The following is a 27429-nucleotide window of genomic DNA, read 5'->3' as shown; positions in this document are numbered from 1 at the left end:
TTGTAGCATGTCATTGTGTAATAAATCCTGTCAAGAGGTAAAAGCTATGTCATTCATCACTGCTCTCAAAGCTGTTTCATTCTTTTCTTTACAGGCCCATTCTTCCTTATGTTTTATTGCATCTGCACTGTCATGCTGCTGATTATTTTATGGAATTTTTCCCTCTGTGTGTGTGTGTGTGTGTGTGTGTGTGTGTGTGTGTGTGTGTCAGAGAGAGAGATTCCTATTTACAAGAAGGGTTGTCTGATAGATGTGTATAATAATAGCCCTATATTTTTGATGTCAGTTTGTTGCTGGGTTCTGGAATATGTTTTGTTGTTGCTGTTGTGGTCTTCAGTCCTGAGACTGGTTTGATGCAGCTCTCCATGCTACTTTATCCTGTGCAAGCTTCTTCATCTCCCAATACTTACTGCAACCTACATCTTTCTGAATCTGGTTAGTGTATTCATCTCTTGGTCTCCCTCTACGATTTTTACCCTCCACGCTGCCCCCCAATGCCAAATTTGTGATCCCTTGATGCCTTAAAACATATCCTACCAACCGGTCCCTTCTTTTTGTCAAGTTGTGCCACAAACTCCTCTTCTCCCCAATTCTATTCTATACCTGCTCATTAGTTATGTGATCTACCCATCTAATCTTCAGCATTCTTCTGTAGCACCACATTTCGAAAGCTACTATTCTCTTCTTGTCCAAACTATTTGTCGTACATGTTTCACTTCCATACATGGCTACACTCCATACAAATACTTTCAGAAACGACTTCCTAACACTTAAATCTATACTTGATGTTAACAAATTTCTCTTCTTCAGAAATGCTTTCCTTGCCATTGCCAGTCTACATTTTATATCTTCTGTACTTCGGCCATCATCAGTTATTTTGCTCCCCAAATAGCAAAACTCCTTTACTACATTGAGTGTCTCATTTCCTAATCTAATTCCCTCAGCATCACCTGACCTAATTCGACTACATTCCATTATCCTTGTTTTGCTTTTGTTGATGTTCATCTTATATCCTCCTTTCAAGACACTGTCCATTCCGTTCAACTGCTCTTCCAAGTCCTTTGCTGTCTCTGACAGAATTACAATGTCATCGGCGAACCTCAAAGTTTTTATTTCTTCTCCATGAATTTTAATACCTACTCCGAATTTTTCTTTTGTTTCCTTTACTGCTTGCTCAATATACAGATTGAATAACATCGGGGAGAGGCTACAATCTTTCGCTCCCTGTATTTTACCCCTACCACCTTCAGAATTTGAAAGAGAGTATTCCAGTTAACATTGTCAAAAGCTTTCTCCAAGTCTACAAATGCTAGAAATGTAGGTTTGCCTTTTCTTAATCTTTCTTCTAAGATAAGTCGTAAGGTTAGTATTGCCTCACGTGTTCCAACATTTCTACGGAACCCAAACTGATCATCCCCGAGGTCGGCTTCTACCAGTTTTTCCATTCGTCTATAAGTAATTCGCGTTAGTATTTTGCAGCTGTGACTTATTAAACTGATAGTTCGGTAATTTTCACATCTGTCAACACCTGCATTCTTTGGGATTGGAATTATTATATTCTTCTTGAAGTCTGAGGGTATTTTGCCTGTCTCGTACATCTTGCTCACCAGATGGTAGAGTTTTATCAGGACTGGCTGTCCCAAGGCCGTCAGTAGTTCTAATGGGATGTTGTCTACTCCCGGGGCCTTATTTTGACCCAGGTCTTATAGTGCTCTGTCAAACTCTTCACACCATATCGTATCTCCCATTTCATCTTCATCTACATCCTCTTCCATTTCCTTAATATTGTCCTCAAGTACATTGCCCTTGTATAGACCCTCTATATACTCCTTCCACCTTTCTGCTTTCCCCTCTTTGCTTAGAACTGGGTTTCCATGTGAGGTCTTGATATTCATACAAGTGGCTCTCTTTTCTCCAAAGGTCTCTTTAATTTTCCTGTAGGCTGTATCTATCTTACCCCTAGTGAGATAACCCTCTACATCCTTACATTTGTCCTCTAGCCATGTCTGCTTAGCCATTTTGCAATTCCTGTCGATCTCATTTTTGAGACGTTTGTATTCCTTTTTGCCTGTTTCATTTACTGCATTTTTATATTTTCTCCTTTCATCAATTAAATTCAATATTTCTTCTGTTACCCAAGGATTTCTACTAGCCCTCGTCTTTTTACCTACTTGATCCTCTGCTACCTTCACTACTTCATCCCTCAGAGCTACCCATTAGTCTTTTACTGTATTTCTTTTCCCCATTCCTGTCAATTGCTCCCTTATGCTCTCCCTGAAACTCTCTACAACCTCTGGTTCTTTCAGTTTATCCAGGTCCCATCTCCTTAAATTCCCACCTTTTTGCAATTTCTTCAGTTTTAATCTACAGTTCGTAACCAATAGATTGTGGTCAGAGTCCACATTTGCCCCTGGAAATGTCCTACAATTTAAAACCTGGTTCCTAAATCTCTGTCTTACCATTATATAATCTATCTGATACCTTTTAGTATCTCCAGGATTCTTCCATGTGTACAACCTTCTTTTATGATTCTTGAACCAAGTGTTAGCTATGATTAAGTTATGCTCTGTGCAAAATTCTACCAGACAGCTTCCTCTTTCGTTTCTTCCCCCCAATACATATTCACCTACTACGTTTCCTTCTCTCCCTTTTCCTACTGTCGAATTCCAGTCCCCCATGACTATTAAATTTTCATCTCCCTTCACTACCTGAATAAGTTCTTTTATTTCATCATACATTTCTTCAATTTCTTCGTCATCTGCAGAGCTAGTTGGCATATAAACTTGTACTACTGTAGTAGGCATGGGCTTCGTGTCTATCCTGGCCACAATAATGCGTTCACTATGCTGTTGGTAGTAGCTTACCCGCACTCCTATTTTTTTATTCATTATTAAACCTACTTCTGCATTACCCCTATTTGATTTTGTATTTATAACCCTGTATTCACCTGACCAAAAGTCCTGTTCCTCCTGCCACTGAACTTCACTAATTCCCACTATATCTAACTTTAACCTGTCCATTTCCTTTTTTAAATTTTCTAACCTACCTACCCGATTAAGGGATCTGACATTCCATGCTCCGATCCATAGAACGCCAATTTTCTTTCTCCTGATAACGACATCCTCTCGAGTAGTTCCCGCCCGGAGATCCGAATGGGGGACTATTTTACCTCCAGAATGTTTTACCCAAGAGGACGCCATCATCATTTAACCATACAGTAAAGCTGCATGCCCTTGGGAAAAATTATGGCGGTAGTTTCCCCTTGCTTTCAGCCGTTCGCAGTACCAGCACAGCAAGGCCGTTTTGGTTAGTGTTACAAGGTCAGATAAGTCAATCATCCAGACTGTTGCCCCCTGCAACTACTGAAAAGGCTGCTGCCCCTCTTCAGGAACCACACGTTTGTCTGGCCTCTCAACAGATCCCCCTCCGTTGTGGTTGCACCTACGGTACAGCTATCTGTATCGTTGAGGCATGCAAGCCTCCCCACCAACGGCAAGGTCCATGGTTCATGGGGTGCCATTAAAATTGCTACAACAAGAAGAAATGCAGATGATAAACGAGTATTCACTGGACAAATATATTATACTAGAACTGACATGTGAGTACATTTTCACGCAGTTTGGGAGCATAGATCCTGAGAAATCAGTACCCAAAACAACCACCTCTGGCCGTACTGGCTGTAACAACGGCCTTGATACGCCCGGGCATTGAGTGAAACAGAGCTTGGATGGAGTGTACAGGTACAGCTGCCCATGCAGCTTCAACACGATACCACAGTTCATCAAGAGTACTGACGGGCGTATTGTGACAAGCCAGTTGCTCGGCCACCATTGACCAGACATTTTCAATTGGTGAGAGATCTGGAGAATGTGCTGGCCAGGGCAGCACTCAAACATTTTATGCATCCAGAAAGGCCCGTACAGGACGTTCTGTAACGTATCTCTGCCTACGTAGATCAACACCTTCAACCCATTACATGCAGTCTCCCATCCTTCATCAAGGACACCAACCACTTCCTTGAACGCCTGGAATCCTTACCCAACCTGTTACCCCCGGAAACCATCCTTGTAACCATTGATGCCACGTCCTTATACACAAATATTCCGCATGTCCAGGGCCTCGCTGCGATGGAGCATTTCCTTTCACGCCGATCACCTGCCACCCTACCTAAAACCTCTTTCCTCATCACCTTAGCCAGCTTCATCCTGACCCACAACTTCTTCACTTTTGAGGGCCAGACATACCAACAATTAAAGGGAACAGCCATGGGCACCAGGATGGCCCCCTCGTACGCCAACCTATTCATGGGTCGCTTAGAGGAAGCCTTCTTGGTTACCCAAGTCTGCCAACCCAAAGTTTGGTACAGATTTATTGATGACATCTTCATGATCTGGACTCACAGTGAAGAAGAACTCCAGAATTTCCTCTCCAACCTCAACTCCTTTGGTTCCATCAGTTTCACCTGGTCCTACTCCAAATCCCATGCCACTTTCCTTGACGTTGACCTCCACCTGTCCAATGGCCAACTTCACACGTCCGTCCACATCAAACCCACCAACAAGCAACAGTACCTCCATTATGACAGCTGCCACCCATTCCACATCAAACGGTCCCTTCCCTACAGCCTAGGTCTTCGTGGCAAACGAATCTGCTCCAGTCCGGAATCCCTGAATCATTACACCAACAACCTGAAAACAGCTTTCGCATCCCGCAACTACCCTCCCGACCTGGTACAGAAGCAAATAACCAGAGCCACTTCCTCGTCCCCTCAAACCCAGAATCCCCCACAGAAGAACCACAAAAGTGCCCCACTTGTGACAGGATACTTTCCGGGACTGGACCAGACTCTGAATGTGGCTCTCCAGCAGGGATACGACTTCCTCAAATCCTGCCCTGAAATGAGATCCATCCTTCATGAAATCCTCCCCACTCCGCCAAGAGTGTCTTTCTGCCGTCCACCTAACCTTCGTAACCTGTTAGTTCATCCCTATGAAATCCCCAAACCACCTTCCCTACCCTCTGGCTCCTATCCTTGTAACCGCCCCCGATGCAAAACCTGTCCCATGCACCCTCCCACCACCACCTACTCCAGTCCTGTAACCCGGAAGGTGTACATGATCAGAGGCAGAGCCACGTGTGAAAGCACCCACGTGATTTACCAACTGACCTGCCTACACTGTGATGCATTCTATGTGGGAATGACCAGCAACAAACTGTCCATTCGCATGAATGGACACAGGCAGACAGTGTTTGTTGGTAATGAGGATCACCCTGTGGCTAAACATGCCTTGGTGCACAGCCAGCACATCTTGGCACAGTGTTACACCGTCCGGGTTATCTGGATACTTCCCACCAACACCAACCTATCCGAACTCCGGAGATGGGAACTTGCCCTTCAGTATATCCTCTCTTCTCGTCATCCGCCAGGCCTCAATCTCCGCTAATTTCAAGTTGCCGCCACTCATACCTCACCTGTCTTTCAACAACTTCTTTGCCTCTACACTTCTGCCTCGACTGACATCTCTGCCCAAACTCTTTGTCTTTAAATATGTCTGCTTGTGTCTGTATGTGTGGATGGATATGTGCGTGTGTGCGAGTGTATACCTGTCCTTTTTTCCCCCTAAGGTAAGTCTTTCCGCTCCCGGGATTGGAATGACTCCTTACCCTCTCCCTTAAAACCCACTTCCTTTCGTCTTCCCCTCTCCTTCCCTCTTTCCTGATGAGGCAACAGTTTGTTGCGAAAGCTTGAATTTTGTGTGTATGTTTGTGTTTGTTTGTGTGTCTATCGACCTGCCAGCGCTTTTGTTCGGTAAGTCACCTCATCTTTGTTTTTATATATAATTTTTCCCACGTGGAATGTTTCCTTCCATTATATTAAGAAATTAGTTGGAAACTTTCCTCATGTCAGCACGTTGTAGGTGTCGCCACCGGCGCCAATCTTGTGTGAATGCTCTGAAAAGCTAATCATTTGCACATCACAGCATCTTCTTCCTGTCGGTTAAATTTTGCATGTGTAGCACGTCATCTTCGTGGTATAGCAATTTTAATGGCCACTGCTGTAGATTATAAAGTGGCGTTTCTATACTGGTCTATTTTGCTGCGTTATAGGATGTTGTTCATGTGTGTTAATGAGGTATTATTGCAAAATGTTCTACACAGTACTTTTGAGAACAATACAAACTATTAATAACAGACTGTCTTGACAAGTTTTGATACCACAATCATTATTTCTTACTGTAACATTGATTTCAGTAAGCTACTGAAATTCATGACGGTTTTCTGTGTCACGTATCCACAGGTCTGCCAGACATGAATAATCATGTCCTTGAAAACTGGCAAAAACATCTGGTGATAAACAACTGAATGAAGTTTTGTGATCAAAACTCAGTCATATAATGTATTTTGCAATGTCTCCAAAATAAATTTATTTCTAATGCAGTTTTCAAAACCTGCTATCAACAAGTTTATATTGCCTGAAAAAGAAGACTCTAATGGCTGGATGTACTTTTGCAGATTTCTTTCTTTCTTTTTTTTCTGTGTGAATATGATTTCCGTTTAAGGATTTCTGAATTTCAAGTCTTGAAATATAGCTCCATTGGTTTGTCCTCTCCTGGAGTCAGGGAAGAGCAAGATGTTGTCTTTTAAATCTGGACTGAAAATATTTTTGATGACCAGGTAACATGGTTCCATGTAATTTTCCAGAATTATTAGTCATCTCACCCTTAGTCCAAATTGTCAATTTTGCTCATGAAAAGAAATGTACATCTTTGTACCAAGAAATCCAGTAGATGATATATGATGTTGGACAATATAGAACTGTGTTACAGATGAAATAATTTCACCTCGGCATACAAAACCTTTTCTCCTACAATCAATGAAGTTTATACCAACAAAGAGATAGAGGGGCTGGCCAGTACTTACCTTAGCTCAGTACAGCCAATAGATACACAAAAAACAGATCCAAAAATTTACGTTCCTAGCTTTCAGAACAAATGTTCCTTCATCAGGGAGGAGAGAGGGGAAAGAAAGGGAAGAAGGGAAAGTGGATTCAGTTACTCACAACCCAGGTTATGAAGCAACAGGGAAAGGAAAACAGGAAGGGTAGCAAGGATGGAGGCATGGTTGTCTGAGGAAAGCCAAAGATATTCTACTGTAAGTACTGTGCCAGCTTCAAACCAAAGAGGATGCATACAGAAGTAGAGAGGTATATAGTATAAAGGTAAACACAACTATGTAGGATGAAATGATGCGTGAATAGCTAAAGAGGAAAGGGAAAGAGGAGAAGACTGAAGAGTAAATGGGAGTGAGGTTGTTTAACGTAGGTTCAGTCCAGAGGGATGGTGGGATGAAAGGATGTGTTGGAGTGCAAGTTCCCATCTCCGCAGTTTAGAGGGACTGGTGTTGGGTGGGAGAAGCCAAATGGCACATACGGTGTAGCAGGTTCCTAGGTCCCTAGAATTATGCTGGAGGGCATGCACCGCTACTGGGTATTGGACATCTCCTAGGCGGACAGTTCGTCTGTGTCCGTTCATGCGCTCAGCCAGTTTAGTTGTTGTCATACCGATGTAAAAGGCTGTGCAGTGCAGGCATGTCAGCTGATAAATGACATGTGTAGTTTCACACGTGGCCCTGCCTTGAATTGTGTACATTTTACCAGTAGCGGGGCTGGAGTAGGTGATTGTGGGGGGATACATGGGGCAGGTTTTGCAGCGGTGTCAGTTACAGGGGAGGAACTGCTGGGTAGAGGAGGTTGTCCATTTGCCATTCATTTTCAAATGGTGAGTTGCCTATATTGAAAATACTTTTCCCACTGTACCCTTCACCTGTGATTAAGCCAACCTTGTGTAAAAGTGCTGCATCATACCACATTATGTCTTTTTCTCCCTTAATTTCTTTTGTAGAAACAAGTTTTATTTTTTTGGGAACAAATGGGCTTTTCTTTTAAATCTGTCTACAAAGGTTTTTGACTCAAGGCATTCACAGTTGCATTTCTTTGGAAGAAATAATAGCCCAATTTCATAAATTGTAATTGTATGCAATCAGTCCATGGTCTCTAGATTCTTTAAATTTCTCGAATACCTATTTTTAATTAAAAAATTTGAAGTTGTTTTGTAAAATGTTACTGCTTTGTTAACTATTTTCGACATACAATTAAACGACTTTGTGGTTGCCAATACATATTCTCTGTTAAACTTCTACTTCTTCTTCTTCTTCTTCTTTTTAACTTTTCTGCGTAAGCATACTTTCTCTTAAACCTCTCTGTTAATGAGTTCAAATAGTGTATTTGCAAAAAATGTTCTTCAATTCCGTCTTCTGTCACATTATGATACAGTGTCAACTGGGCCACATAGTTTTATGAAATATCCACATCATGAGTAGGACTGATGTGCGTGTGCTGGCTGAAAAACAAAAGTTCATAATATTCATGTGAAAAATTTTAACTAGATGAATAAATATACTAACAGTGTGATTGTAAATACACGTTACTATACTTTATAAACAGACCTGAATATTTTACAGCATGAAACCAGAATGATATAGAATGTGTAAGTACATATTAGTGCGCTACGGTTAGTTGCTTCTGCTTGGCAACAGCAGTGGAACCTGCCTGAATGGGCCTACCATACTGACCTCAGCTCCCATTACCATAGGGCACACAGTGTGGTGGTGTAGTTGCATGCAACAGTGATATGTAATTCACAAATTATATGTCTTTATCATTCGAAAAGCAGGCATTTCTGCAACGAGCGACTGCTAACACTGCGATCAGTGACAAGCAACGAGCCCAGTACATATGTTTCATCCAAATGTGGCTCATACAGTTGAAACACGTACCTTCTGAGTCACGTAGGGAGTGCCCCTTTGTGGCCAGACAGTGGAAATGTGGAAGGGGTAGGTGACTGGAGAGAAAAAGCAAGGGAGATCTGTTTCTGTACATGGTTGGGAGGGTAATTTATATCTGAGGAGGCCTCAGTGACACCCTTGGTAAATTTGGAGACAAACTGCTCATCACCACAGATGTGACAGTCATGGGTGGGTAGGCTGTACAGAAGGGACTTTCTCAGTGTGGACTGGGTGGCAGCTGTCAAAGAGGAGGTGATGCTGGGGGTTGGTAGATTTGATAGCATTGGAAATACTGGCGTAGCCATCTAGGAGGTGGAGATCAACATCAAGGAAGGTGGCTTGTTGGGTTGTGGAGGACAAGGTGAAGTGTATGGTGGAGAAGGTGCTGAGGAGGTTCTGGAGGTATGTGGATAGGGTATCCCCACCCTCACTCCATTTCACGAAGATGTCATCAGTGAATCTTAACCAGGTGAGGTGTATGGGATTGTGGGTGTTTGTGGAGGCTTCCTGTAGATGGCCCATGGAAAGGTTGGTGTAGGATAGTGCTATGCAGGTGCCCATTGGTGTGCCACAGATTTGTTAGTAGGTAATGGAAATGTCGTGTGGCTAGGGCCTCCCGTCGGGTAGACCGTTCGCCTGGTGCAGGTCTTTCGATTTGACGCCACTTCGGCGACCTGCGTGTTGATGGGGATGAAATGATGATGATTAGGACAACACAACACCCAGTCCCTGAGCGGAGAAAATTTCCGACCCAGCCGGCAATCGGACCCGGGCCCTTACGATTGACAGTCTGTCACGCTGACCACTCAGGTACCGGGGCGGACTGTTAGTAGGTGATTCCTTCAGAGGTGAAGGATATAGTGGCCTTGGTGACCAGGAAGGAAGTTGTAGGTTTGGAGTCAGTTGGACTTTGGAAAAGGTAGTGTTAAATAGTGGCAAGGCCACGGACATTAGTGATGTTATTGGAGAAGAAGGCGGCATCAGTAGTGACGAGCAGGACTGCATGTGTTAAAAGAACAGGAACTGTGGAGGGTCAGTGGAGGAAACGGTTGGTGTCTTTTATATAGGAGGAGAGGTGGAGGCACAGCAACCAGCCACAATGGGACATCGTGGGTGGTAGGTTTATAGATTTCAGGACCATTGTGTGCCTCACTTCAGTGACTGATTCACAGTCTGTGCCATCTGGCTCCTTCCTACCAACACCAGCTTTTCTCAACTGCGTGGGTGGGAACTGTCACTGCAATATATCCTGTGTTCCCATAACCCCCATGGCGTCAACCTTCACTAGTCCCTATCCTTCACCCATTTGTCCCCTTATGTGCTCCCACTTCAGCACTGCACAGCCTTCTATTACACCAACACACCTGCTAGTCTCCCCCCCTCCCCCACTTCTATTTCTTTTCCACTCCTCTTCTCCCTCTCCCCTTCCCAAACCTCCTGACTGCAACCTAGCAGCACTACCTGTACCCACCACATCCCTGCATGCTCTTACGAGCAGCACTACACCCTCTCCTATTGTTCCCCTCCCTACCCAGCTTTCTCCTTATCTCCTCAACCCACAGATTGCTTTTCCCATTAGACGTAGTTGCCCTCTTTATGCTGAATAGCAATGTATTCTTTTCACAATATTGCCATTGCACCATTTTTAACTTACATGAAGCCTTTGCCAAAATATACTGCATCTACTGAAAATCCAAGATATAAAATATTTATGTGTGGAGGGGTGACTGCCCTCTGAATTCAGGATATGTCAAATAGCAAGCATATACATCAGAGTGAAAGAAAGATTAGGATTTAACTTTACAACTCTACCGGCTACTACTACATTAGCAATATACTGATAATGTTACACTTGTGGAAGGGTACTTATTTGACAGAGATCATGCAGAATGGAAAAAGATATTGCACTTTTCTTTCTGTAAAGGTTTCTATTGAAAGGAAGCAGTAGCAGAACAAACAAGAGTCGAACCAGGGTTCTATTAGTAATAAAGTAAAATGCAGTTATGCAAAGGGAAATGATCACCAGCCTAATTAGGCAAAGTTGGACCAAGTATTAGTACAGCTCATAAAGAAACTTAATTATTGTTATTTATTTTACTTGATACTGAAATTATGTTTTGCAAATAAGATACCAGGCAGTAGTGTAGTTTATTAAGCAATGTAACAGCAGTTTGAGATGAACAACACAGAAGGAATATTTACCATTTTTGCAACAACTGGCTCTCAGTAACACCTACTATCTGTATATTATGCAGAAAGCTAATGATTGTATAGGTAAATAATTGCTAATGCTGGAGCAGCATTAACTTGGACAAGAGGTTTTGTTATCAGTGTAATTATTGGAAAACACTGTCCTTGAAATGATTGTCAGGTAATTACATTCTCTATTCCTGTTGTTATTCATGTTCTCAAGAAGCTTTTTCCTTCCTTAAATTAGTTAACTCAAATGGGACTTGTGGTACCTGGATCTAGTATAGCTTGAATAGTTGTAGCCAGATGCTTATTATAGCAAACAAATGTTAGAGAGCTGGCAGTTGGACTTCATTAATGCTGCGGTTGTAATATGGAATGTAAATCTGGCTCAACCATTTGTGTGAGGACCCAGAAACTAATTTATCAGTAGACTCAGATCAAGGCTTAGCATTTTAGTCCAATACAATATGGGAAACACTATTAACTACATGCACATGAAATTATAAACACTGTTACTTCCAGACCTTTATTCTTGTGGTGGTCCTTCAAAGCCAACTAGCCAGTAACTGTTATAGATCTCACTTTTTGTGCATGTACTGTAATTCTGCCCAGAGATTTCAAGCAGAGCACTCTTTCAGCTGAAGACTATAAATTTTTTCAGAAATTTTTTTATAAATTTTTCCTTGGCAATTGAACTTTGTTGAAACTTTAATTATCCCCATATCAAAAATACACAGAGTACTTCAGAACTTATACTCACTGAATAATTACGAAATTTAATACTCCACAAAGCTTATCAACTGTAGTGCAAGTTTATCTTGCCAGTGTGCTATGGCCTATATAGGACAAATAACACACACGGTAGAAGAACATTGCACAGAACATAAATGTTGCACTTGCCTTCTGCAACCCAGCAAATCTGCAATTGTGGAACATTGTATCTCCAATGGACATTTAATGGAGTGTGGTGAAACATTAGTTTGGTCACAGCAACATCTTTTTGGGACTCCGTTATAAAAGAATCCTATGAGATACACATTGTGGGAAATCTAATGAATCGTGACAGTGCCTACCAGCTGGATAATGCGTGAAATCCTGTCATCTCTGAGATTTGCTCCAGATGGAGATGGCAGAATACTCCCATGACTGTGGCAAGTGGCTACGCCGAAGACAGCTGATCCTTGCAGTTCTACCAACGAGGGCACTGCCACTGGGTAGTGTGGTCCTTCTTCCACTGTGACTGTCACGTGTGTGGCAATACTATCAGCACACTGTGTAAGATGGTGCGGAGAATGTCTTTGTCAGTCTTTGATGGCTCACCTGAAGATGACTGGCAGTTGTCTAGTAGAAATATTATGGAGTGAAGTTTACAACAACCGGCAGCAATTCCGAAATCTCTTCAAACCTTTAATTTGCCAGAAAATTTTTAAGTTTCAGAAGTTGATTCTCATTGACATTCAAAAACAAATCTTTTAAAAAGATCACACAAATTTTACAAATGAGAGTAACATAATCGTGAAGTATATAATGAGGTACCATGCGCAGCAGAGGTGTTGCTGAGCAACAGATAAGGTCCTGGAAAGACCAATAAACTGTCAGACATCAAGGTGTGTTTGTGTGTCTGTCCAGTGACTCCAATTTGTGGGGGTCAATACCATAACAGTTTGTTTGAGAAGGACAGAGCAGATTTACTTTCCCATCCTTGCTGTATTTGAGCTTATGTGCTCCATCTCTAATAGTCTAAATGATCTCTCCATCAACTGGAAGTGGCAACACTATTATTGATGTTACCTATAATTGTCTTGTCTAACTTCTTTGTCTGTTTTTACTTAATGTAACTTCCGCAATAACACATCAAATAAATTGGCAATTGCGAATAAGGACTACCATCAGCTGAAGAATGAAATGATGACAGTGAAAATTTGTGCCAGACTGGGGACTCAAACCTGGATTTCCTGCTCGTCATGAGTGGTCGCCTTACCATTTGGTTATCTGTGTACAACTCACGGCCAGACCCAAACTTCCATATGTCGCCAACCGTGTGTCTACAATCTGTACTTGTACATCCATTTTGCTTACTTCTGTACAGGCCAGACATTGTACTCGAGTCACTTGCCCGGTATCGGCAGATAAACGCGATATTGCAGTGCCTGTGTTATTCAGACTACAATGCAAAGTTTCTTTGGACATGCATGCATGTCCAAAGGAACAGGTACTGTGGCGAGCACAGCTGTTACAAAACACATCAACTGAATTTGCGATTGTGAATATGGGCTACCACTGTCTGTAGAACGGAATGACGACAGTGAAAATTTGTGCCAAACTGGGACTCGAACCCGAATTTCTCACTTCTCACGAGCAGTCGCCTTACCATTTGGCTATCCGTGTATGACTCATGGCCAGACCCAAACTTCCATATGTCATCAACCGTGCATCTACAATCTGTACTCGAACGTCCATTATGCGTATTCCCATACAGGCCAGACGTAGTGCTTGAAAGTTGCTTGCCCAGTATCGTTCCTAACTTTCCATCATAATCAGAATAAACCAGGCACTGCAGTATCGTATTTATCTGCAGATGCCGGGCAAGCGACTCTTCAAGTACAACGTCTGTCCTGTATGGGAATATACACAATGGATGTATGAGTACAGGTTGTAGACACACGAAAATTTGGGTCAGGCTGTGAGTCGTACACGGATTTGTGATAAGCGGAAAATTCGGGTTCGAGTCCTAGTTCGGCACACATTTTCGTTGTCATCATCCCGTTCTACAGCTGACGGTAGTCCTTGTTCACAATTGCGAATTCATGTGATGTGTTCTGTAATGGCTGAGGTTGCAACAGTGCCCGTTTCTCCGGACATGCACGCACGTCCGTAGAAAATTTGCATTGTAATCAGAATAACACAGGCACTGCAATATCGTATGTACTGTATCTGCAGTAACAAGTCATCTTTTACTGATCCCGACAGGTTCTAAGTATTAGATGGTCGGTGGAACATCACTTTCACTTGAAAATTAGTAAGGATTCTTACTATTTTGAAGGAAATATTTTCAACGAAGGGAAGACCACATGGCAGCGTACCACAAAGACTGTATGGCCTTCTTAAAGCACACAAAGGAGGTCTTCTTTTATGGCCTGTAGTGAGGAATATTGATGCCCCCATGTATGATTTAGCCAAACATCATGCTTTCTTGCTTAGACCATTGGTTGGCAAATGTCTACATTATACAGGGTGTTGCAAAAAGGTATGGCCAGACTTTCAGGAAACATTCCTCACACACAAAGAAAGAAAATATGTTATGTGGACATGTGTCCGGAAACGCTTACTTTCCATTTAGAGCTCATTTTATTACTTCTCTTCAAATCACATTAATCATGGAATGGAAACACACAGCAACAGAACCTACCAGCGTGACTTCAAACACTTTGTTACAGGAAATGTTCAAAATGTCCTCCGTTAGAGAGGATACATGCATCCACCCTCCGTCGCATGGAATCCCTGATGCGCTGATGCAGGCCTGGAGAATGGCGTATTGTATCACAGCCGTCCACAATACGAGCACGAAGAGTCTCTACATTTGGTACCGGAGTTGCGTAGACAAGAGCTTTCAAATGCCCCATAAATGAAAGTCAAGAGGGTTGAGGTCAGGAGAGCGCGGAGGCCATGGAATTGGTCCGCCTCTACCAATCAATTGGTCACCGAATCTGTTGTCGAGAAGCGTGTGAACACTTAGACTGAAATGTGCAGAAGCTCCATCGTGCATGAACCACATGTTGTGTCGTACTTGTAAAGGCACATGTTCTAGCAGCACAGGTAGAGAATCCCGTATGAAATCATGATAACGTGCTCCATTGAGCGTAGGTGGAAGAACGCGGGGCCCAATCGAGACATCACCAACAATGCCTGCCCAAACGTTCACAGAAAATCTGTAGAGCAATGAGTCGCATGTCAACACAAGCACCGAAGTCAACATTACCTTCCTTCAATTGGGCCAACTGGCGGTGAATCGAGGAAGTACAGTACATACTGACGAAACTAAAATGAGTTCTAACATGGAAATTAAGCGTTTCCGGACACATGTCCACATAACATCTTTTATTTATTTGTGTGTGAGGAATGTTTCCTGAAAGTTTGGCTGTACCTTTTTGTAACATCCTGTATAACGAACTCAGCAAATTTTATCAGCAGGCTTGGGGCATATCCGCCTAAGTAGTTCGCATCTTTTAGTGAGTTTTGATGTAGTTTCTCTTTTTACAAGGACACCTCTTGCAGTATCCTTAGCACTAATTGGTAAACAGTTTCAGTTGGGCATCATTGCTTTATTTCAGCACGCTCTTTCCTCAACCTTTTTTATGATTAACCACAAATATTTTGAACAGAATGACGGCGTCTGCATGGCCAGCCCCTTGTCTTCCTTGGTGGCTAATCTTTCTAGGGATGATTTTGAGAAAAGAGCATTTAAATCAGCATTTCTTAAACCAACTGTTTTTGGAGGTACATGGATGATATTTTCATAGTGTAGCCTCACAGAGAAGATAAGTTAATGGAGTTTTACATCATCTTAACTCCATTAATGAGAACATACAACTTTCTATGGAATGAAAGAATGACGATTGTCTCCCATTACTAGATGTTTTGGTTAGATGGGAGAGTGACGGCTCTCTGGGACATTCTGCTTATCGTAAGCCCAATCACATTGATTTGTACTTGTGCTCTTCAAGTTGCTGTCACCCATACAAAACCATGAGTGTGCTTAAAACCCTTGTGTACAGGGCCCGTACAGTATCGGAGGCAGATAGTTTATGTAAAGGGGGCCTGCACATTTAAGCACAGTGTTCAGAGACAATGGATACTCAATCCAGCAGATTAAGAGGGCATCCTCAGCTAGAGGACCTGCTGGGATTAGTGAAGGATAACTTGTTACTGCGGAAGGTGGGAATTTACAAAGTACCTCGCCAGTTTGGTACGGCCTATATAGGACAAACAATATGCACAGTGCAAGAACTTGCACAGAACATAAACGTTGCACTTGCCTTCTACAACCCAGCAAGTCTGCAATTGCGGAACATTTCATCTCCAACGGACATTCAGTGAAATGCGACAAAACATTGATTTTGGCCACAGAAACCTCTTTTAGGGGCTCTTGTAAAAGAATCTGTTGAAATGTGCATCACAGAAAATCTAATGAACTGTGAAAGCGGCTACCAGCTGGATAATGCAGGGAATCCCATCATCTCCGAGATTTACTCCAGACAAAGATGGCAGAATATCCTTGTAGTCCCACCAGTGAGGGCGCTGCAACAGAGTGGTGTGGTCCTTCGGTCACCGTGACTCTGATGCATGGGCTGTGATACTGTCAGCGTGCTATATAATGTGGAATGGAGAATGTCTTTGTCAGTCTTTGATGGCTCACCTAAAGATGACTGGCAGGTACCCAATTGAGATGTCTTGGAATGAATTCTACTATGACTGGCTGCAATCCCAAAATCCCTTCGAAGAATTAATTTGTTTACCTTAATTTCAGGAATTTCATAGCAAGATCAGTCAAGACTCCAAAACATGGAGATTTCATTCATTATAACTGAAATAGTGGATAAGTTCTGGCTGCATTTCTTAATTTGTGATTTGGTTTTATAATTAAACCATTTAGTCACATTTAAAGATCCTAGAGGCTCTAAACTATGAGGTAGTGTGTTCAGCCTTTGAATTTAGGTCTGTATCCACTTTTCCCACTGTAGTTACTGATTCCTAGTGCCTCCTTTCTTTGCTGTGAAATGCGTTGCAGTCTTCTTGTTCTAGTTTTTAACACACTTGTTTATCTTTTGGTCATTCATCCATCTAACATAAAACCATTTTTATAAACTTAAGAGAGAGAATTGCTGGCTAGTATTTATTTTCAGGAGATGAAATATGAGTACTGCTGATAGGCACACACGAAAGTACGACACTGTCGAACCTTTCCGAACTTCTACTTGGGATATATTGGGCCGGCGTGTTTTTCTTGTCCTTTGGTCTGAGTGACCCACCTTTCCATTTTAAACTTCCCCTACTCAGTTCTCTCTCCGCCCTGAGAAAGGAACTAAATGAAGCGAAAGACAGAATAATGTCATGCAATTTTACATGTGCCTTTTGGCAGTACTATTTTGCCCCCCAAAAAAGTAAACTCTGCCAACAATTCTGCCTCATAGTTTTACAGTTTTCTTGAGCGAATTTTCCTTTGCATACATAAAACTGATTTTGGTATAGTGCAAAAGAGCATGTGTGGAATTAGTATGATAAGTCTAAAGGTAATTAACTGAAGATCAGTACGAGGATTATTCTGGTGTCCGCAGTTTTAGGTGATGGCACAAAAAATTATTTTTCTAATGCATGTTTTCCTATTTGAGTGTTTAATCTTCTATTAACTAAAACAGTGGTTGTGATTTCAAATGACAGAAAATTCAGCCTGGAATGTAGCAATATTACGAAAAGGAAAGTTGCCGCTCACCATATACCAGAAATGCTGAGTACAGGGAGGCCAATCTGTGACCTAGCGTCTCTGCTGTATGCTGAGTGGCAATTTTCGTTTTCATAATAGTTATGATTTCTATGGCACTTCGCAATATGGTTAACTGTCTACTCATTGATAGTTCTTTTGATGTTATTATTCATAAAGCTTTCCTTAATCAGCCTAATGAATTTTTATAATTGAAATATATATATGCGCATCAGTTCATACTTTATTTCGGAGAAAAAATCCTGTAATATCATCCTGAAAGCAAAGGAGACTATTGTATTCAAAACAAATTTACAGAAGATTCAGAAAACCATAAATAATATGACACCAATGCAATATACAAGTTTCTATGGTTTCTGTAAGAGCTATGTCATTATGCTAGCATAATGTTGAAGAAAGTGCTATTTTTTAAAATTTCTTTTAAGATGGGGAGACGCTTAGAAAGGTAAATCATGAAAAAAGAGGGTATATTTTTTTTTCTTCAGTTTACGTGATAAGAGCTGTGGGAAAATGCATGTTGAAAAGCAGAATATGTGAGTTAGAGAGGAGCTTAAAGCAAAGGAAATATTTATGACGTGTCCAAATGAGGACAGCAGCAGAAGTGAAAGGGCTAATATATTAAACATCAACAGTTCATACATTGTCAGTGCTGTAGAGTTGCGCACGTTGAGAGACCAAATTAATAACTCATTTATGATACAGCAGAATGAAGCAAATGTTTTTTCTGATATCATTGATTGGGACTTAACGTGAATCTGGGATTTGGCACAAAAACCAAACACTAGGGAATAGATGCTATAGCAGCATTCTGAAAGCTTTTTTTGAAATTTAAACTGATATAATAATTGAAAATTCTGAATGGAATACTAGAAATAGTATGAGGACAGGCAACCACTCACCAAATTGTGGTAGCACTGAACAGCAGATACTGTTAATGTGTCTGTGTGGTACCTGATGCCTTCTATGTATGGACAGCCAAACTAGTTTGTGGTGGATATTTTTGCTTGTTGTTAGAAGACTGAATTGGAGTTATATGATCTGTGTTAATCTAGAGCTGGCTATTTCTATACTTATTGTTTAGTTTGGATCATTTTATTTCTCCTTAAATGTGCCACAGAACCTGCAATTTCTGAAGTAGATTGAATACAACAGTATTGTTAGTAGCAAATTGGGGGCCTATTCTTGCACTCAGATTTCTCCAACTGACAATATTAGTTAATTCTGACTTAAAATTGATTGCTGAGTATGTATCAGACTGCCATTTAAAATAATAAGATGAGGAAGGGGGGGAGAGTTGAGAGCTCAGTTGCAGGAGAACATGGGCAACAATTACCCGTGCTCTCTCTCTCTCTCTCTCTCTCTCACACACACACACACACACACACACACACACACACACACACACACACACACACACACACCTCTCTCTCTCTCTCTCTCTCTCTCTCTCTCTCTCTCTCTCTCTCTCTCCCTCCCCCCCCCTCCCCCCTCCCCCCTTATTATTATCTGAATAACTTCTATCCCAACTGTGTTTCACACAGGTCCAGAAAGACTGTTTTAGAAGTATCTTGCTTGTGTTTTCTACCTATATTCAGTACATTATGGAGTTATGCATGTTGCCCATTGAAGCGTGAAAGAATCTCAAGTGTTGAGAGTGATATCTAAGATGTTGCACTAAATGATGTAGTTTATAAAGACATAAATTTTCCCTTACTTATCAATACAAAAAGTTTGTTTCGCTAAAGTACTGAAGCACTGAATATCAGATTCACAATTAATGCAGAATGTCTCTATCATGCTTTTAGTATTCTTTCAAAAACTTTTCAGTTACAGTGAAATAAAATCTTTCAGTTTTGTGTAGCAGCGTGTGTAGACACTGGGGAGCCCTGGACAGAGTATAAACAATTGAAGTAGTAGAGGTTATCACTTACCATATAGTAGAGGTATTGAGACGCTTAAGCAAGATTAAACTCATAACAAAGCTTTTTGATAATGCTCTTCTTTGGAGTCTTTTTTTTAACTCTTCACACATCCGCAGCAGTGAGTTGTTGCCTTTACTTTTCCCACTGACATTCACAAATATAATAATAGTAAAGCTGCTACTTCAGTTCCTAGGTCTATAATTGTAATTTATTTATAAAGAGCTGAATATTCCTTCCTCTATACAAGGTGATGTTGTCTGCTGTCATACCATTATTTGTCTTCCACCCTGTGTTTTCCATTATTGTATTTAACCAGTACAACTGCAAGATTAAAATCTGACACTCCTATTGGCAGGTGCTGATGCTGATATTCACGCATGTACCAGCCGTCTCAGCGGATGACCTGTCTGTTCCAGTCTTTAACCATACTGATGGAAAACTGGCAGCATTTGGAGACTTCGACAGGGACGGCCGAACAGATATAGCTGTACTGAACAGGAATGGTCGCTCTGTTGAAGTGCTTCTTGCACGTGAAACAGAGCCACTGATGAAGCGCAGTTGTACAAGTCATTATTGCTGTAATTTTCCTTTTGAAGTAGTAGCTGCTGCCCCAGCAGACTTTGATGGTGACACACATTTGGACATAGCCATCTCTGCCCGTGGATCTGAAGGCAATTCCATAAATATTTATATGGTTTGGGGTGGACCAGATGGCTTAACATGTCCTTCAGATTATGCATCACCTACGATGTCACTCATAAGTCAGCCACTAATTCTTGACTATGATGGAAACACAATTGCTGATATTTTTGGCACCACAGCTAATAGTAGCCAGTTTTGGTCTTTTGTGGGAAATCGTTCAGCACCATTAGCTGTTCCATTGGGAAACACAAGGCACAAACTGAGAATTCCACATTCACACGCGTTTCTCGATGTTGTTGGTGACTCTGCTGCTGATTTAATCCTCTCAGCTGACAATGGCTTTGAAATATGGTTAGGCAGCCCAAATGGAAGTTACAGCTTTGATCATTTTGTGAACAATCCCCCAGGCACTGTGATTGGCCAAAGTTTGTTTGTTGATGTGCATTTAGAAGGTGATCTCTTTCACATTGTCCCTGTTTGTTTTGATGATCCTTGCAGAAACAGTACACTCTATGCACTGTCTGGCAAAAAATGGCTCAATCTGAATCCCAATTTCAAAGATGAAACAGGTGTTGTCTGGGGATTTTATAAATCAGCCTCTGGGTCTCCTATCACAGTGAGATCTGGTGATTTCAACATGGATGGCCATCCTGACCTTCTGGCAACCATGGAGAATGGCAATGGAAAGCCTGTAGTCCTGCTCTTAGAGAATGTGCCATGTATTGCAGATAGCTGTGGTGGATCAGGACGAACATTTACTGTGCGTAAAGATGCATTAGCGACACTCGGTTCTGGATGCGATATGGGAGCATTTTTCGACCTGTATCAAGATGGAGTAACTGATGTTGTGCTTTCTACAGAAGATAAAGGTAGCCTTAAAGCATTTCGCAACACACTTGATTATGATGCAAATTTTGTAAAAGTTGTTGTTCTGGCAGCAGCTGCTACAGATGAGAACAGAGGACGTGGTGGTAGCATGGCAGGTGTCCGTGTTTCTTATCGCACAACTACCCAAGAAGGAGAGCACCGTAAGGCTGCTGCAGCACAATTGTCACAGTCAGCGTATGCTGCTTTGCAGCTGCCACATTCTACCTTTGGTTTGGGACGCACTCCAAACTTTGTGGATCGACTGACAGTGACTGCTGGAGGACGTTCACAAGACTTTACTCAGGTGATACCAAACTCTCAAATTGTGGTGATAGTAGCACCTGGTCCATTCTCTCTGTGGAGAGCCCAGTTATTTGTCACTCCTAGCAAAGCAGCCCTAATGTCAGTGGTGGCACTGTCGGGAACGTGTGTTGTGATCATAGCAATTATTGGTGCTCTTCATTTGCGTGAACGCAAAGAGGATAGGCGTGAACGTCTGCAACAGGCACACAGGTTCCATTTTGATGCAATGTGAAATGAAATATGGGGCGTCAAGGTATGTTTCTGTTGACAGTCAAAGAAATAAAGTTCCCAGGAGTATTTTCAGGGCTAGTAAGTGATGTTCTAAAAAAAAAAAAGTATATCAGTAACAGTGCTGATATGTCCCAGCTACAGCTCGAACCATATACAGTTATTGAATTTAACCTCTGTGTCAGTTGACATTCAAATTTTAAGTGACACTGAAAAAGTAATGATTTTATTATTTCACATTGTGGATTTTCTCTTTAAGAAAATTATCAACTTTTTGCTTTGTAGAATTTGTTTTCATCTTGGAAGTCTTGGCAAGAGTTTATTCAGTTGGTGTTATTAGGGAAAAAGCTTTGCTTGCATCACAGCAGATAAGTATTTCGCTTCATGGAAAATGTGACGAATTGTTCCTGCAGCCTATTACTACTACTACTACTACTACTACTACTACAAAAAAGAGCTAGTGGCCATATTTATTTTGTATCATTTTCACAAAATAAAGCTACATGCACTCATGTTGTTCAACTGCGACTGACTTGATATGAGTGAAAGAACTGTGATTATGAAACCAGGACTCAGTCACATCCCTGTTCCTGGATGAAGTGGGGACATCAGTTTTCATGTGTAACGGTGATCAGTTCTTGCAGTGCATAGCGATTGTAAACATCTTTGCCCTCCTTTGATATCTGTCCCCACAACAAGTTATTAATGATCTGCATTGACTTGTACATGTAGTGAAGCCTAACTTACTGTGTAAAGAACATGACAAATAAAACAAAAGTATTGTTTGTAAGAAGTCAGTGCTGTCTTTACAAAAAACAGCTTACAATAAAACAGTTGTTCTAGCATTATAATTGTGTAAGACTACGCTGAAATTCTAATGAAGTTGTAACTTACTGCAAAATATTGGAATATGTCTTTTATTAAGTGATATGCATTAATTAGGGTGTTTTTAAATAAATAAATAAAAATAAAAAAGTTATGTTTTGCTGCAGTATTTGTTTTTTCTAGTCATCTTATTCTGTGATTTGTGGCTTACATCACTCCCTGTTTTTCTCTCTTTATTAAATAATCTATGCAAGAATTTATTTGAGTCAATCAGGGTGTCTTTAACCCACTTAACCACTTTTGTTTTAAATGGCTGCTACTCCGCCTACTTGCATTATTTTGTGTTAAAAGTAACAGTTTTATTAGTTCTGTGATTTCTAGTTAATGTTTCAGTTGTCTTTCCAACTTCCTTCAAGCTTTTAGGCTTGTGATTATCCTTTAATTGCATTGGCTGTGAAGAGAGCTTCTGCTGACAGTGATTTAAGTTGATCAATGCCAGGTTGATAAGTGGAGTACTAAATTAACATGATTTGTTTTTATTTCTTTTTATCGTGTGATTTCCTTCTGATGTGATCTAAATTTATCCAGAACATTAGATTGTTTGTTTTTTAAGCTGGGTTTAAAGTTACCCTGAATGACAGTGTAACTTTGTACCAGTACTGAAACAGAAATTTTACTCTAATAGGTCATAGTTATGATACATTTTGCAAGCACTCAGTAACTACAGATGTAAAACGTTACAATGTAAGTTTCAATGTGTAATTTATTTTGTGTGCAGTATCTTTAATAAATCTTAGAAAGTGGTACAAACTTGCCTCGATTGTCTATAATGTCATGTTTTGAATATTAGATGGTTACATTTCTATGTTTTCTCGATTATGTGATAAACTTTATTACAATATTTTGTTGCATTTGCTGTGAATTTCATTTAATTGTAAATAAAAACATCTCTCAAATCATTGAGTGAAATATATTTCTGACCCTAATTTTATGGCCGTCCAACAGTACAGAATGAAATCGAGTCAAATATTGTGGCATGTGGAACTGACTTCGTGTTTTTTGATTGTGTTCTGCCGTGTATTTAATCCAGATTCTCTTGTAACATGAGCAGAAGTTAACATTGTTAGCTAATGATACTAAGAGTGAGTTGGGTTTCAGTAGGTGATCATCAGATTGTAAATTCAAAAGTTTGATATTGAGCCCCCATGTGGTATTAGAATTTTTTCTGAAACCTAAACTGAATTTCATGTCTTGCACTGCTTTGTGCATGTAAAAATACCAAGTTTCGGCAGTTTTTTGAGATGTACAACAGTAGACCTCTTGTATTTGCCTAGATGAGCTAGTTTTCAGGTTGAAAGAATGGTAGTATATGGACCCCATAATATAATGGTGCTTCATAAAGCATTGTGTTGGACACTAATTTTCAGACTGATAATTGATTCACTTAGTAATGGTGAACCTGTTCAGTTGGATGTACAATTTCACTATATATGTAGTATAAATTTAATCTTACACTACTGGCCATTAAAATTGCTACACCATGAAGATGATGTGCTACAGACGCGAAATTTAACCGACAGGAAGAAGATGCTGTGATATGCAAATGATTAGCTTTTCAGAGCATTCACACAAGGTTGGCACCGGTTGCGACACCTACAATGTTCTGACATGAGGAAAGTTTCCAACCAATTTCTCATACACAAACAGCAGTTGACCGGAAACCTGGTGAAATGTTGTTGTGATGCCTCATGTAAGGAGAAGAAATGCTTACCATCACGTTTCCGACTTTGATAAAGGTCGGATTGTAGCCTATCATGATTGTGGTTTATCGTATTGCGACATTGCTGCTCGTGTTGGTCGAGATCCAATGACTGTTAGCAGAATATGGAATCGGTGGGTTCAGGAGGGTAATGCAGAATGCCGTGCTGGATCCCAACGGCCTCGTATCACTAGCAGTCGAGATGACAGACATCTTATCCGCATGGCTGTAATGGATCGTGCTGCCACATCTCAATCCCTGAGTCAGCAGATAGGGACGTTTGCAAGACAACAACCATCTGCATGAACAGTTCGACGATGTTTGCAGCATCATGGACTATCAGCTCGGAGACCATGGCTGCGGTTACCCTTGACACTGCATGACAGACAGGAGCGCCTGCGATGGCGTACACGACGACGAACCTGGGTGCACGAACGGCAAAACGTCATTTTTTCGGACGAATCCAGGCTCTGTTTACAGCATCATGAGGGTCGCATCCATGTTTGGTGACATCGTGGTGAACGCACCTTGGAAGCGTGCATTCGTCATCACCATACTAGCGTATCACTCGGCGTGATGGCGTGGGGTGCCATTGGTTACACGTCTCGGTCACCTCTTGTTCGCATTGACGGCACTTTGAACAGTGGATGTTACATTTCAGATGTGTTATGACCCGTGGCTCTACCCTTCATTCGATCCCTGTGAAACCCTACATTTCAGCAGGATAATGCACGAGGATACAGAAAATGTTCAACTGCTGCGCTGGCCAGCACATTCTCCAGATTTCTCACCTATTGAAAACGTCTGGTCAATGGTGGCCGAGCAACTGGCTCGTCACAATACGTCAGTCACTACTCTTGATGAACTGTGGTATCGTGTTAAAGCTGCATGGTCAGCTGTACCTGTACACCCCATCCAAGCTCTGTTTGACTCAATGCCCAGGTGTATCAAGATCATTATTACGGCCAGAGGTGGTTGTTCTAGGTACTGATTTCTCAGGCTCTATGCACCCAAATTGCGTGAAAATGTAATCACATGTCAGTTGTAGTATAATGTATTTGTCCAATGAATACCCGTTTATCATCCGCTTTTCTTCTTCGTGCAGCAATTTTAAATCGCCAGTAGTGTAGAAGATTTTTTGTATCAGTGAGAGACTGAGAATAAGTAAAGGAAGAAGTGGAACAGTCATTGAAATACACTGAGGTGACTTTAGTCATGGACGAACATATCTGTTAGAACAGTGTGGCAAAATTTGGTATTAATGGGCTACGGCACCAGATGACAGGAGTGAGACCCTTTGCTAACAGCACGATATCACCTGCAGCGCCTCTCCTGGGTTGGACCTTAGATGACTGGAAAACTGTGGCCCAGACACACGTGTTTCGATTTCAGTTGGTAAGATCTGATGATAGGGTTTGAGTACGATGGAGACCCCACGAGGCCGTGGGGCCAATTTGTCAACAGGGCACTGTGCAAGCTGGTGGTGGCTCCATAAGGGTGTCTGCTGTGTTGTACATGGATCATTGATTGGAAATGGTTATGTTCAGATACTTGGAGACTGACTGCAGCCATTCACAGAAATCACGTTCCCAAACAATGATGGAATTTTTGCAGATAACAGTGCACCGTGCCATCGGGCCACAATTGCGTGTGATTGTCTTGAAGAACAACAATTTTAGTAAATGATTTTTCCAATCATATCGCCTGAAATGGGACATAGTCGAGAAGTCGATTCGTGCACAAAATCCTCCATGGGCAATACTTTCGCAATTATGGATGGCTCTAGAGGCAGATATTGGGAGGTATCCAATGACTTTTGTCCCCTCGGTGTAAAGTATAATGTCCATGATGAGTGGTTGTGTGATAAATGAGCCAGTTTACAATATGAGCTGCAACATTATGTAACTGTAGCGAAATTTCGCGTAGAAATGACAAGGATTAGTCATTAAATTTGGCAGGAACCCACATAAGTGTTGCTAGCAGCTAATAAAAGTTTAAAACTCATCACGTCTTGTTATATCAAATTTGTTCTACTATGTAGGCTGTTTAGTGATCATTGATGAAATAATCAGCACATTTTTAAAATTTTTATTTGATCATTTCTTATGCATGTTGCTACTCTGTTTTCTTCCTCACTTTTTGTTGAAGCTTGTCAACTATTGACTTAGGTAGTGTAGACCAGATATGGCTCAAATTCAAAGATACATTATTGACAGCAATAGATAGATTCATACTGCATAAGTTAATAAGAGACGGGACTGATCCACCATGGTACACAAAACACGTCAGAACACTGTTGCAGAAGCAATGAAAAAATCGTGCCAAATTAAGAAGAACGCAAAATCCCCAAGACTGGCTAAGTTTCACGGAAGCTCGAAATTTAGTGCGGACGTCAATACAAGATGCTTTTAATAGTTTCCACAATGAAACATTGTCTCAAAGTATGGTAGGAAACCCAAAGAAGTTCTGGTCATTTGTAAAGTACACCAGTGGCAAAAAACAGTCAATACCGTCACTGCGTGATAGTGATGGAAATGGTACTGATTAAGGTGCCACTAAAGCCTAGTTACTAAATGCTGTTTTCTGTAATTCCTTCACAAAAGAAGATGAAGTAAATATTCCAGAATTTGAAACCACAACAGCTGTTAGCATGAGTGACATAAAAGTAGATATCTTAGATGTTGCGAAACAACTCAAATCACTTAAGAAAGGCAAGTCCTCCAGTCCAGATGGTATACCAGTCACGTTCCTTTCAGAGTATGCAGACACAACAGCGTCTTTCTTAGCAATCATAAACAACTGTTCACTTGATGAAAGGTCTGTTCCTAAAGACTGGACAGTAGCACAGGTCACACCAAAATTCAAGAAAGGAAATAGGAGTAACCTATTGAATTACAGGCTCATATCACTGACCTCAATTTGCAATAGGATTTTGGAGCATACACTGTACTGTACTTAATCACCTTGAAGAAAATGACTTATTGATACATAACCAACACGGATTCAGAAAATATCGTTCTTGTGCAACTCAGCTAGCTCATTATTCCCTTGAAGTAATGAGTGCTGTCGACAATGGATCTCAGATCGATTCCACATTCCTAGATTTCCAAAAGGCTTTTGGTACCGTTTCTCGCAAGCGACTATTAATCAAAGTGTGTGCATATGGAGTATTGTCTCAGTTGTGTGATTTCCTCTCAGAGAGGTCACAGTTTGTAGTGATAGACGGTAAATCATCAAGTTGAACAGAAGTGATATCTGGCATTCCACAAGGTGGTGTCATAGGCCCTCTGCTGTTCCTGATTTACATTAATGATCTAGGTGATAATTTGAGCAGCCCCCTTAGATTG

The 27429-nt window shown here is 41.2% G+C and overlaps 1 protein-coding gene across 4 annotated transcripts in view; it reads left to right on the top strand.

The window, feature by feature from the left end:
- Nucleotides 1-27429, top strand: part of LOC124605116 (T-cell immunomodulatory protein) — a 450797-nt gene that overhangs the window by 233711 nt on the left and 189657 nt on the right. Inside the window, exon 3 of one of the 4 annotated variants that reach the window (XM_047136577.1) lies at nucleotides 19814-21940. The exons of the other annotated variants lie outside the window; for them this stretch is intronic. Coding sequence (XP_046992533.1) covers nucleotides 19814-21502 — 1689 coding nt within the window. The 3' untranslated portion in view covers nucleotides 21503-21940. Of the gene's footprint in view, nucleotides 1-19813; nucleotides 21941-27429 lie in introns of those variants that run through there. 4 annotated transcript variants of the gene reach the window in all.

This window comes from Schistocerca americana, chromosome 3, assembly GCF_021461395.2.
Source record: "Schistocerca americana isolate TAMUIC-IGC-003095 chromosome 3, iqSchAmer2.1, whole genome shotgun sequence".
NCBI lineage: Eukaryota > Metazoa > Arthropoda > Insecta > Orthoptera > Acrididae > Schistocerca > Schistocerca americana.
Note: the sequence above shows the minus strand (reverse complement) of the source record. Positions and strands in the feature narration are given on the sequence as shown.